This window comes from Scyliorhinus torazame, chromosome 2 (genome assembly GCF_047496885.1).
Source record: "Scyliorhinus torazame isolate Kashiwa2021f chromosome 2, sScyTor2.1, whole genome shotgun sequence".
In the NCBI taxonomy this organism is placed as follows: domain Eukaryota; kingdom Metazoa; phylum Chordata; class Chondrichthyes; order Carcharhiniformes; family Scyliorhinidae; genus Scyliorhinus; species Scyliorhinus torazame.
Genome location: NC_092708.1, coordinates 232,164,048 through 232,177,991, shown reverse-complemented (window position 1 = coordinate 232,177,991; position 13,944 = coordinate 232,164,048). Strand labels below are relative to the sequence as shown.

Sequence of the window (13,944 nt, the reverse complement as noted above, 5' to 3'; positions counted from 1 at the left end):
AGATCTTTCTAACTCTGCCATGAGTAAATTCAATGACCCGCCCTCCACTGCTTTCTGGGGCAAGGGAATTCCACATTACGATCTTGTGAGAGAAAGAAATTCTCCTAATCTTAAACAGTAGTCATATTATTCTTAAATTGTGCTATCTGGTTCTAATCTCTCCCATAAGAGGAAACATTCCCTCAGTGCTCACCCTGTCAAGTCCCCTCAGGATCTTATATGTTTTAATAAGGGAAGTAGTATGCTTAATATTTTGGATGATTTTTTAAAATAAATTTAGAGTACCCAATTCTTTTTTTCCCCAATTGAGGGGCAATTTAGTGTGGCCAATTCACCTACCCTGCACATCTTCTTGGGTTGTGGTGGAAGAATGTGTAAACTCAATATGGACAGTGACCTGGGGCTGGGATCGAACCCGGGACCTCAGCGCCATGCGGCAGCAGTGCTAACCACGTGCCACCCTAATATTTTGGATATTGAGATTAAATATGCTGCAGGGCCTTCTTCATATGAACCTAATTTGTGAATACTACTCCGTTAAATCGATGTGAGGCATATTTTAGCTATTGCAGCAACAATCTCACATTTCCACCTTTGAAACAGCTACAACATCTGATTTTACTAAATCTGTATCATGCAGTCATAAAATATTACAATGAAGCAGGCAGCGTATTTTTATTTGAGAGGGTAGGTAAGATTCTCTGTAATTCCACATGCATATCTAATTAAAGTTGTCAACGCTAAAATTGAGTAATAAATATTAACCTACCATCTTCTATATCAAAATCTGTAAACGCAAGTTCTGAACCACTATTTGTAATGAGCAGTTCTCCATTCACAGTAAATATCATTGATTTATCATTCATGTCAATCATACAGCCAACCACATCACCAGGCTGCCAGGTGCGACCAAAGTAAGCTGCACCTTGGTTCCAACACTGAGCCTGGAAAAGACAAGTAGATTCAATTTCATTTTTGGCATATTACATATGGCATGGATATTACTAGGAATCCTCAATGCCCAACACAAAAATTCCAGTGAATGTATATTGAATTCTGTCAGGAATGGGTACAATCATATCCCATAACCTAATGTAAGTTTGTAACCGGTTGGCAAGCTCTCCTGCTGCTTTGTCCATGGCAATGCCTCGACGAATCAGAGTTGACTTGCCAACCAATCAGCACCCCCTTTCTCCTGTAGTATAAATTGTTTTGATTGTCTGAAATTTGGCATTCTTGCATTTGCCCTGATGAGTGCAAGATAAAAAGCTTCAACAACACATCTCTTTTTTGTTAGCAATATTTTAGATGAGTAACAGTATAGTTTGAGATCATTAAACGTGGGAAATACCTTTCAAGCATGCTTTACAAAATAAATGAAGCCTTTCGCTTCAAGCATTTTCAGATTTCACAATTGAACACAAACTAAGATTTTGAGTGAGTTGACACATCTACATTGTGCAATCAGCATGATTATGCACACCAGCACATCACTAACCTTGTAGCCATTAAACACAAAAGCATTCCTGTCAGCACCAAGTTCTATGTCAGGTCTGCAAGCAGGCCTTGCCCAGCCAACGCGCATTTCTCCTGCTGTCACTGCCTCAAACTCAAAGTACCACTTTCCCGTCTTGACTGCATAGGTCTCCTCCACCCGGAAGAAGCGGATCTTGTCGATGCCAATTTTTTCCACAGTTTCACCAGCTTAAAATACAAGAATACCAAATGACCTCATTGTTGACATATAACAATATTTCGAATGAAGAAACATTTCAATAAAACACTCCCCCTCATCGAGATAGATAAATTATATTGAATTCACTCTTCAGTAACATGATAAGTTTCCATGTCTGGGGCCCATGTTCCTGTCTGATCATTTTGATTTAAAGTGGAACCAGATTTTGCTGGATCCTCATTATTTCAAGAATCGCTTTACATTCTGGTTGCAGGTTGAGGATGAGGTTGGGTGAGTTGAGGAGCTTTCAGTTCTCTCTACAACACACATTAAAGGTATATGTCAGGGAGAGTTGCTGGACAACCCAGTTCACTTTTTGAAGGCTTACTAGAGCTCTTGCCAGTGAGGACAGGCTAAAGGCTCAAAGACAGATGTCAAAAAGTGCCATTAATTGTCAATCTTTTTTTAAAAAAGGAGATTTGTTACTTTTATTGCCTGCAATGAGGTGAGAATTTTGTTTTATGCAGCGAGTTATTTTCAAGTCAATGGTTGGCTTTTTCTGGCCATTCATGTTGGGTGAACTTCTAGCTGGGGGTGCAGAAAATCCCGTCCAATGTCTTGTGATTTTGTTTTGATCTGTATGGTTCAATTCGGAAGGTTACAAAATAGCTGCCATGGAATGAAGGCAACGATGAACCTCGGTGGTGGAGGCAAAAATATTTCCTGTGATAAGTGGACGGAAGTTCTTCATGCAGTAGTTGGCATTTTCCCCAACAATATCTGGCAGACGCACAGCTTTGTGAGGCTGTGATGGTCAGAGAGGTTTAATGACCACTTGGTCTGTAGACCCTGGTTGGTGGGTATTTGTGGGCAAGACATTTTCTGTGATAGATCTTCCACTCTATCCTCTCTCATGTCCTTCTCCTATTGTAGCACAGAGGCTGAGAGTATGCTAATCGGTATTTTAGTACAGAGGGCAAGTCTCAAGCTCCCTTGCATCTTTGCAACCCAACCTGTATCACTTCCTTCATTTGCACCCAGTTCTAAGGTAAGTAAAGCATCCATTTGTGGGGTGAAAACCAGAGACTGAATACTAATGCAAGGACAGCGAGCCCGATCGAACAGCCTCGCTCTACCTGAGTTGGGATGCGACGAGGCCGTTAAATCTTTGCGAGAGGCTTATCGCGGGATTTGCGACACTCAGGACACCTCGCAAGATCTCGATAAGGGCGGGATCCAGATTTAGGCATTTAAGTGAGCAGTTAGGCTCACTTAAATACATAAGAGTTTTCCAGGCCATCGGAGCACCGCGTGGGTGGTCAGGCTCTGGGTAGGGCAGGAACCTGTTTCCTTGATGAAAAGTTTAAACTTGTTTAAATTACAGCACCCTATCTGTTGCCTTTTATTCTGAAACTTACATAAAAGGACTTATTATGTTGACATTGCAATGATAAAATTTATCAATTTAAGAGCTGACGTTGCAGTACATCAGCAGTGACAGAGAGAATCACCATCAATGATTTATCTGCTTTTGAGTGTAAAAATTAAACCAGCACTGCACTATAAATTACCCTCCATGCCAAGCATTTGAGCCAGATATGTAGCATTTTGGATTTTATATTCTGTAAAAAATTGGGAATTAGGATTTTGTGGGAAGGAAGTCACCCTGATTTAATTTACAATGACTATTTTCCTCTCATTTCCTTAACCCAGACTTTAAAGAAAATATAAATGCTAAATGTACCAGTTTTTCTTGCAGCTCATAACTGCAAGAGCTGCAGTTTTGTCACAGTTTCCTTAGTTAAAACCATCATGGACTTCTGGTGGCGGCTATGAAGGAGTAGGTCGCACATTTGGTGGCTCCCGCTCAGATCGGACCTTTCAACCTTTTCCCCCGATTTTTTGTCGGATCTGATTCGGAAAATTGATGTTGGATGCAATTGTGAAGAGGAATCCTACATCAGTACATGGAGAGGCGGACCAGGAGTGCTCGCAAAGGAAGAAATAGGTGAACAGAGAAGGCTTGGGCTGGGGCTGCAGCGGGAAAAAGCATGGCGGACGACCGGAGTCCTGGCTCGACGGCCCAGCGGTCAACAGAGCAGCTGATGCAGTTCGCGCAGGGGGGCTTCGCCAAGCAGGAACAGGAATGCTTGGACCTGATTAAGGAATCGATTCCGCGGCTGGAACCCAGACTGGATGCTCAAGATCGGGCGATCCAGAAAGTGGAGAAGGCACCGACTGAGCAGGAGGAACACCAAGCTGCAGTTGAGTTGGAGATGGGGATGTTGAGAGACCAACAGAAAAGGCTCCAGGAGAAGGTGGAGGACCGAGAGAACAGGTCCCGCTGGCAGAACTTGAGAATCGTGGGTCCCCCGGAGGGATCCGAAGGAACAAACGCATGGGCATACATAGCGGGCATGTTTGAGAAGTTGCTTGGGGAGGGGACGTTCACCCGACGCTTGAAGGTGGACAGGGCGCACAGAGCGCTCACGAGGAAGCTGCATGTGGGGGACCCCCCGAGGGCGATGGTGGTGAGATTCCACAGGTACCTGGACAAGGAGTGTATCTTACGGTGGGTCAGGCAGACACGGAGTTGTAAATGGGAGAACAGCATTATGCGTATATACCAGGATCTGAGTGCAGACGTGGCCAGGAGAAGAGCACGGTTCAACCAAATAAAGTCGACCCTTTTCAAGAAGAAGGTCAAGTTTGGGCTGCTATATCCGGCCCGTGTTTGGGTCACTCATGAGAAGCAACATTTCTACTTTGAGTCGCCAGAGGAAGCGATGGACTTCGTTAGAAGGAAAGGGGTGGGAGCGGACTGAGGTGTTTGAACTGAACTTTGCTGCAGTGTCCATGTATAAATAGTTTTTGTGTTTGGACGTCATCTGTAATGCCTTCTATATTGATTTGGGTCCTGCGGCTGAGCTGTGAGAGTTAAAGTTTGCATTTGCACTGATGCGGGATGGAGGTGGGAATTTTCAGATGTTGGATCTTCTTTTTGATTTTCTTTGTGTTTTTGTTGGGCAATTGGGTTGGGATTGCCTTCGTTTGCATATGTATGACCGAGCGTGGGGAAGGGAACAAAAGGTGGGAAAATGTCTGGTGCCATGGACGGGGGCCACCAAGTTAGCTGGGCGGGCTAGCCCACAGAAGTGCAGTGGGGGGTGAGCAGATGTTATGCTTGTTGAAGGGGGTGGTTTGCATAGTGCTGCTCCTGGGGGGAGGGGGGAGGGGAATGTTCTGCTGATGAGGGAGGGACTTTCGCTGTGGGACAACAGGGAGGACGGGGACGGAGGTTGCCTGGGGGAGGGCCTGCGGATGTGTGGGGCGCGAGCTGGGGACAGGCCCAAGAAAGGTAATGGCTGAGTGGGTGGAGGGGGGGGGGGGGGGATAGAGAAGCCCCCGAACCAGGCTGATCACATGGAATGTAAGAGGGCTAAATAGGCTGGTTAAGAGGGCACGCGTGTTCACGCATTTGAGGGGACTGAAGGCGGATGTAGCAATGTTCCAGGAGACGCACCTTAGAGTAACTGACCAGGTCAGACTAATGAAGGGATGGGTCGGACAGGTTTTCTACTCGGGGCTGGACTCTAAGGCTAGAGGGGTCGCGATCCTGATTAATAAGCGAGTGTCATTCGAAGTGGGAAGAATAGTTGCGGATGTGGGGCGTCGGTACATCATGGTTAGTTGGAAGCTGGAAGGACTGCCAGTGGTCCTCATGAATGTGTACGCGCCAAACCGGGATGATGTGGAGTTTATAAGGAGGATGTTGGGGAAGATCCCGGACCTGGATTCGCATAGATCATGGGGGGGAGGGGTCTTTCACACAGTCATTGACCCAGGGCTAGACCGGTCAAGCTCAAGGACAGGCAGAGTGCCAGCAATGGCAAAGGAGCTAAAGGGGATTATGGAGCAGATGGGGGGGGTGGACCCATGGAGATTTGGGTGGCCGAGAGTGAAGGAGTTTTCTTTCTACTAGCACGTGCATAAAGTGTACTCCCGGATTGACTTTTTTATTCTGAACAGGGCTTTACTGACGGGGGTAGAGGACACTGAGTATTAAACGATCACGATCTCGGATGATGCCCCACACTGGGTTGACCTACAGGTGAGCAAGGAGGGTGGCCAATGCCCGCATTGGAGGCTGGATGATGGATTTTTAGTGGATGAGGTGTGTGGGCGGCTGAGGAAATGTATCTGTGGTAGTATCAGGTATTGCAGTACCCAAGAGGCTGTAGACCATTGGGTAAGCCTAGCAGCTTGCCATTGGCTGTTTGGTATGTGGCTCTGCCCTGACAGGCGGGGTATTAGAACAGGTGCCGTCCCAGCAGCCCTCATTCTGCACCGAAGCTGCTGGGGAACAGATCTAGTCTATTAAAGCCTTCAGTTATGATACAACCTCGTCTTTGAGTTTAATTGAGCGTGCATCAATTTAATAGCTGAATCTTAAGCTGAAAGAATGGATCTCCGTATCAAGCCGGAGTATCTACAACTCAGCCCCCATGCGGAGAACTCGGCTGCGATTTCTAAGCACTGGATAGTCAGAGGCTTTTCCCCAGGGTAGAGAGGTCAATTACTAGGGGGCATAGGTTTAAGGTGAGAGGGGCAAGGTTTAGAGTAGATGTACGAGGCAAGTTTTTTACGCAGAGGGTAGTGGGTGCCTGGAACTCGCTACCGGGGGAGGTAGTGGAAGCAGGGACGATAGGGACATTTAAGGGGCATCTTGACAAATATATGAATAGGATGGGAATAGAAGGATACGGACCCAGGAAGTGTAGAAGATTGTAGTTTAGTCGGGCAGTATGGTCGGCACTGGCTTGGAGGGCCGAAGGGCCTGTTCCTGTGCTGTACATTTCTTTGTTCTTTGTACTGGCTGGGGTATTTTAATGGCTACCTCGAGACGGCCGGAGGCACCCCGTCAGGAGAACAGAAACTGCATCTCCTGCACTCGAGAGTAAGCCCTGGAATCTTCTCCCTCATCGAGGAGGCAGAGGACTATGATGATGCGATCGAACTGTTAAAGGGACATTATATACGCCCTGTAAACCAGGTCTACGCACGTCACCTGCTTGCAACTTGACGGCAAAGCCCCGGGGAATCGCTGGAGGACTTCTACCATGCGCTACTGGTGCTGGGCAGGTTTCGGGCAGCGAGCATACGGAACTTCTAATCCGGGATGCCTTCGTAGCAGGTATGAGCTCTTCAGAGATCCGCCAAAGACTTTTGTAAAAGGACACCCTGGGATTGAGAGAAGCACGGCTCTGGCAGTGTCCATGGATGTTGCCTCCAGAAACGCGCAGTCCTATGCGTCTGACCGCGCAGTGGCCCCCTGGGCTGCGTGGCATCCCGCAGCGGCAGCCCCACTGACCTTCCCGTGTCCCCGCAGGCCTGCGCTGTAAGACGGACCGCTAGCTCCGGTGGGCCCCATTCCTTCTTTTGCGGGCAGGCAAAGCACCCCCGCCAGCGCTGCCCAGCCCGCACCTCCACCTGCAAAGGGTGCGGCAAGAAGGGCCATTTTGTGGGGGTCTGCCAAGCACGAGCCGTTGCCGCGGTCTCCAACAACTCCGGACCGCCGCGACAACCTTCCCTTCGGGCCCCAGGCGGCAAGCACTCACAGCCACCCCCCTATCCTAGGGCCACGCCCGACCCACGGCCGTGGCCATTTTGCCCCTCGGACGCCACACTGGACGGATGGGCGCCGCCATTTTGTCAATCCCGGCCGCCATTTTGTCCATCCCCAACCACCATGTGCGATCCATGGGAGACGCCATCTTGGATGGGGCCCCAGAACCCCAGCACAGCTGACTACATGCTGCCCGGTCACAACCCACAACTGCTCCATCTGGCCTCGGTGACGCTGGACCAAAATCGACCTCGGACACTCGCAACAACGACGACGATCTTCATCAACGGCCACGAGACGTCTTGCCGGATCGACTCTGGGAGCACGGAGAGCTTTATACACCCCAACACGGTAAGACGCTGTTCACTTGTTACCCACCCTGTAAACCAAAGAATCTCCCTGGCCTCTGGGTCACACTCAGTGGAGATAAAGGGGTTCTGCCTAGCAAACCTCACTGTCCAAGGCAGGAAATTCAACAATTTCCGCCTTTATGTCCTGCCGCACCTCTGCGCGGCTACACTCCTGGGGTTGGACTTCCAATGTAACTTGCAACGCCTCACTTTTAAATTTGGCGGCCCAAAGCCCCCCTTACTGTCTGCGGCCTCGCGACCCTTAAGGTCGACCCGCCTTCCCTGTTTGTGAACCTCACCCCGGATTGCAAACCCGTCGCCACAAGGAGCAGGCGGTACAGTGCCCAGGACCGGACCTTCATCAGGTCAGAGGTCCAAAGGCTACTGAGGGAAGGGGTCATTGAAGCTAGCAACAGTCCCTGGAGAGCTCAAGTAGTGGTGGTAAAGACTGGGGAGAATCACTGACTACAGTCAGACTATCAACAGGTTTACGCAGCTGGATGCGTACCCTCTCCTCCGCATATCCGACCTGGTGAACAGGATCATGCAATACAAGGTCTTCTCCATGGTGGATCTCAAGTCCGCCTACCATCAGCTACCCCTCCGCACTAGTGACCGCAAGTACATTGCCTTCAAAGCAGATGGGCGGCTCTACCAATTTTTAAGTGTTCCCTTTGGTGTCACTAATGGGGTCTCGGTCTTCTAACGCGAGATGGACCGAATGGTTGACCAATACGGCTTACGCGCAACGTTCCCGTATCTTGATAACGTCACCATCTGCGGACATGACCAGCAGGACCACGACACCAACCTCCGAAAATTTCTCCAGACCGCGAAAATCCTTAACTTAACGTACAATAAGGATAAATACCATTCACGGCTACGTAGTGCGAAATGGAGTTATAGGCCCCGACCCTGAACGCATGTGCCCCCTTATGGAATTCCTCCTCCCACGCTGCCCCAAGGCCCTGAAGTGCTGCCTGGGGTTTTTCAGTTATTACGCACAGTGGGTCCCCAACTACGCAGACAAAGCCCTACCCCTAATCCAGTCCACAACCTTCCCCCTGTCGACGGAGGTCCACCAGGCCTTCTGCCGCATCAAAGCAGACATTGCAAAGGCCACGATGCGCGCCATCGGCGAGTCCCTCCCCTTCCAGGTCGAGAGCGATGTGTCCGACGTAGCTCTGGCCGCTACCCTCAACCAAGCAGGCAGACCAGTGGCCTTCTTCTCCCGTATCCTCCATGCTTCAGAAATTCGCCATTCCTCGGTCGAAAAAGAGGCACAAGCCATAGTAGAAGCTGTGCGACACTGGAGGCATTACCTGGCCAGCAGGAGATTCACTCTCCTCACTGACCAACGGTCGGTGGCGTTCATGTTTGATAATGCACAGCGGGGCAAGATAAAGAACGACAAGATCTTGCGGTGCAGAATAGAACTCTCCACCTACAACTACGAGATCTTGTACTGTCCTGGGAAGCTAAACGAGCCTTCCGATGCCCTGTCCCGCGGCACGTGTGCCACCGCACAAGTGGACCGCCTCCGAGCCCTCCACGAGGACCTCTGCCACCCGGGGTTCACTCGCTTTTTCCACTTCATTAAGGCCCGCAACCTGCCCTACTCCATCGAGATCAGGACAGTCACCAGGGACTGCCAAATCTGCGTGGAGTGCAAACCGCACCTCTACCGGCCAGAGATGGCGCACCTGATAAAGGCTTCCCGTCCCTTTGAGCGCCTCAGGATGGACTTCAAAGGCCCCCTCCCCTCCACCGACCGCAACACGTATTTCCTGAACGTGATTGACGAGTACTCCCAGTTCCCGTTCGCCATCCCCTGCCACGACATGACCACAACCACTGTCATCAAGGCCCTCCAGGGTATCTCTACACTGTTCGGGTTCCCCGCGTACATACACAGTGATAGGGGGTCCTCCTTTATGAGCGACGAACTGCGTCAATTCCTGCTGAGCAAGGGCATCGCCTCAAGCAGGACGACCAGTTACAACCCCCGGGAAAACAGGCAGGTAGAGAGGGAGAACGGAACGGTCTGGAAGACCGTCCTACTGGCCCTGCAGTCCAGGACTCTCCCCGTCTCCCGCTGGCAGGAAGTCCTCCTGGAGGCCCTCCACGCCATCCAGTCACTGCTCTGTACAACTACCAATCTGACACCTCATGAACGTTTCCTTGTCTTCCCCAGGAAGTCCTCCTCCGGGACCTCGCTCCCAACCTGGCTAGCGACACCCGGACCCATCCTGCTTCGGAAGCACGTGCGGGCGCACAAGTCGGACCCGTTGGTCGAGAGGGTCCACCTGCTGCACGCTAACCCCCAGTACACCTACGTGGCATTCCCTGACGGCCGGCAAGATACAGTCTCACTCCGGGACCTGGCGCCCGCCGGAACCCCATGCGCACCCGAACCATTCCCCCCCCCCCCCCAACAGCACCTCACTGGGGGGTCGGTCATCCCGCTGATCCTACCTAGGCCATCCCACCCACCGACAGGCGCCCCCCTCTCGTGTCAACCGTTTGCCCCACCAGCGCCGTCTAGGGGTGACGAAGCTGCCATGGACGACGAAGCCACGCTCCCGGCGTCGCAGACGCCCGGACCCCCACCAGAACCACCACAGAGGCTAGACGCTCCAGGAGGACAACCAGGCCACCCGACCGACTGATTGCTACACTGTAATTGTAACTGTAAATGAACGCTGACTGTGTATATCTTCCACGCTTGTAAATACTCACGGTACCTCCATATCTGATCATACCATGTTCAATGCAATTGTAACCACTGGCCACCACCCCCACCGGACTCTTTTTTAACAGGGGGTGAATGTGGTAGTATCAGGTATTGCAGTACCCAAGGGGCTGTCGACCATTGGGTAAGCCTAGCAGCTTACCATTGGCTGTTTGGTAGGTGGCTCCGCCCTGACAGGCAGGGTATAAGAACAGATGCCGTCCGAGCAGCCTTCATTCTGTACCGAAGCTGCTGGGGAACAGATCCAGTCTATTAAAGCCTTCAGTTACAATACAACCTCGTCTTTGAGTTTAATTGATCGTGCATCAGTATCCAGAACTATTTGGAAGTTAATGACACAGGGGAAGTCTCGGCGGCAATGGTCTGGGAGGCGCTGAAGGCGGTGGTTAGAGGGGAGCTGATCTTGATAAGGGCCCACAGGGAGAAGGTAGATAGAGCAGAGACGGACCGACTGTTAAGGGAAATGCTACAGGTCGACAGGAGTTAGAGGAGGCCCCAGACGCAGGGCTTCTAAGGGAACGACGGAGGCTACAGGCGGAGTTTAGCTTGTTAACTACAGGGAAGGCAGTGGAGCAGCTGAGGAAGGCGAGGGGGGCGATGTATGAAGATGGGGAGACGGCCAGCAGAATGCTTGAGCAGCAGCTTAGAAAGAGGGAGGCAGCCAGGGAGATTGGGAAAGTAAGGGATAGGGATGGGAACCTGGTCGGAGATTCAGCAGGGGTTAATAAGGCATTTAAGGAGTTTTACAATAGGCTGAAAGAGTCAATACGCCCAGCTGGGCCGGAGGGGATGAGGCAATTCTTAAGGGGGCTGAGGATCCCGAAGGTGGACGAAGGGTTGGTAGAAGGGCTGGGGGCCCCGATCGGGTTGGAAGAAATAGCAGAAGGGCTGAAGGCCATGCAGTCGGGTAAAGCCCCGGGACCGGACGGGTACCCAGTTCTCTGGGATACTGGGGTCACTGCTGATGAGGACATTTAGTGAGGCAAGGGAGAGAGGAGGGCTTCCCCCGAAGATGTCACAGGCCACTATCTCATTGATTCTGAAGCAGGATAAGGACCCGGAACTTGTAGGTCCTACAGACCGATCTCACTACTAAATGTAGACACCAAACTGTTGGCTAAGATCTTGTCCTCAAGGTTTGAAGACTGCTTTCTAGACGTGATTGGGGAGGACCAGGCGGGATTTGTTAAGGGTAGGCAGTTGGCGGCCAACGTAAGAAGGCTGCTGAATATAATTATGATGCCCCCAGAAGGTAGAGACGTGGAGGTAGTGGTCCCAATGGACGCAGAGAAGGCATTTGATCGGGTGGAATGGGATTATCTGTGGGAGGTGCTGGGGCGGTTTGGATTTAGACGGGGATTCATCAACTGGGTTAGACTGCTGTATCAGGCGCCAGGGCAAGTGTTCGGACGAACAAGTTGACATCAGTCTATTTTAGGCTGCACCGGGGGACGAGCCAGGGATGCCCCTTCTCCCCACTGCTGTTCGCGCTGGCCATAGAGCCGCTGGCAATTGCGTTGAGAGCCTCAAGGGGCTGGTCGGGGGGGGGGGGGGGGGGGACGACACAGAGTCTCGCTATACGCAGACGGCCTGCTCCTATATGTTTCGGACCCACTGGAAGGGATGGAAGAAATTATGAGGATTCAGGGGGAATTGGGACGGTTTTCGGGTTATAGTTGAACATGGGGAAAAGTGAGATGTTCGTGATACAGGCAAGGGGGCAGGAGAGGCGATTGGGGAGCTGCCGTTTAGAGTGGTAGGGGAACCTTTCGGTACCTAGGCATCCAGGTGGCACGGGAATGGGAACGGCTACACAAGTTAAATCTGGCCCGACTCGTAGACCAAATGAAGGAAGATTTCCGAAGGTGGGACGTGCTCTCGTTATCACTGGCTGGGAGGGTGCAGACAGTGAAAATGACGGTCCTCCCGAGATTCCTGTTTGTGTTTCAGTGTCTCCCCATCTTTATTCCACGGTCCTTCTTTAAACGGGTCAATAAGGTGATCACTGGCTTTGTATGGGCGGGTAAGACCCCGCTAGTAAAAAAGGGGTTTCTGGAGCGCAGCCGGGGGGAGGGCGGGCTGGCGATGCCAAACTTTAGTCATTATTATTGGGTGGCGAATACAGCCATGATTAGGAAGTGGGTGGTGAGGGGTGGGGGTCGGTGTGGGAGCGGGTACCATACAAGGGCACTAGTTTGGGGGCATTGGTAACAGCACCCCCGCCGTTCTTGCCATCACGGTACTCCACCAGCCCCATGGTGATAGCGGCCCGGAGAGTCTGGGGGCAATAGAGGAGACATGTGGGAGCAGAGGGAGCATCGGTCTGGTCTCCAATCTGCAATAATCACCAGTTTGCCCCGGGGAGGCTAGATGGAGGGTGCCGGAGATGGCAGAGAGCAGGGATCGAGAGGATGGGAGATCTGTTTATAGAGGGGAGCTTTCCCAGCCTGAGGGAGTTGGAGGAGAAATTTCAATTGACGGGAGGGAATGAGTTTAGGTACCTGCAGGCGTGGGACTTCCTATGCAGGCAGGTCTCAACCTTCCCGCTCCTACCGCCAAGGGGGATACAGGACAGGGTAGTTTCCAGAATGTGGATGGGAGATGGAGGGTTTCGGACATTTATAAGGAACTCATGGGGTCAGAGGAAACGCAGACCGAGGCGCTGAAACGCAAGTGGGAGGAAGAGCTGGGAGGTGAAATAGAGGATGGTCTCTGGGCAGACGCATTGAGTAGAGTCAACACGTCCGCATCATGTGCCAGGCTCAGCCTGATACAGTTCAAGGTCGTTCACCGGGCTCAGATGGCAGTGACCCGGATGAGCAGGTTCTTTGGAGTACAAGAGAGGTGCGCAAGGTGTGCGGGAGGACCAGCGAACCATGTCCATATGTTCTGGGCATGCCCGAAGCTGAGGGGATTCTGGCAGGCGTTTGCGGAGGTGATACACAAGGTGTTAAAAACAAGGGTGGCACCGAGTCCAGAGGTGGCGATTTTCGGAGTGTCGGAAGACCCGGCAATCCAGAAGGAGAAAGAGGCAGATGTTCTGGCCTTTGCCTCTCTGGTAGCCCGGAGACGGATATTATTAGCTTGGAGGGACTCAAAGTCCCCGAAGTCGGAGACCTGGCTAACTGACATGGCTAGCTTTCTCTGTCTGGAGAAAATCAAGTTTGCCTTGAGAGGGTCACTGTTAGGGTTCACCCGGAGGTGGCAACCATTCGTCGACTTCTTTGGGGAAAATTAACCGTCAGTAGAGGGGGGGGGGGGGGGGGGGGGGTTGGGGTTTAGTTTAGTTTAGAGTAGGGTGTTAGAAAAGGTGGGACCTGTGAGGGAGGAAGACTGCTTTTGCACTATGTTTATATTTGTATGTACATTGTTTCTTCTGTTGTTACAAAACCATAAATACCTCAATAAAATGTTTATTAAAAAAAACCATCACACACCATAAATCAAAATTTGTAATTACCGAAGATTGTGATGTAGAAGTCGACCTGGTGTATGAGGCAGTCTAAATTTTTTGGCCCCAGAAATCCTGTTTTTGCATATA

At 51.2% G+C, this 13,944-nt stretch overlaps 1 protein-coding gene across 1 annotated transcript in view; it reads right to left on the bottom strand.

Moving 5' to 3' along the window:
• ryr3 (ryanodine receptor 3) overlaps positions 1-13,944 on the bottom strand; it is a 593,334-nt gene that overhangs the window by 343,777 nt on the left and 235,613 nt on the right. Inside the window, 2 exon segments of the mRNA XM_072484927.1 lie at positions 770-944; positions 1,499-1,704. Of these exon segments, the coding sequence (XP_072341028.1) occupies positions 770-944; positions 1,499-1,704 (381 nt within the window).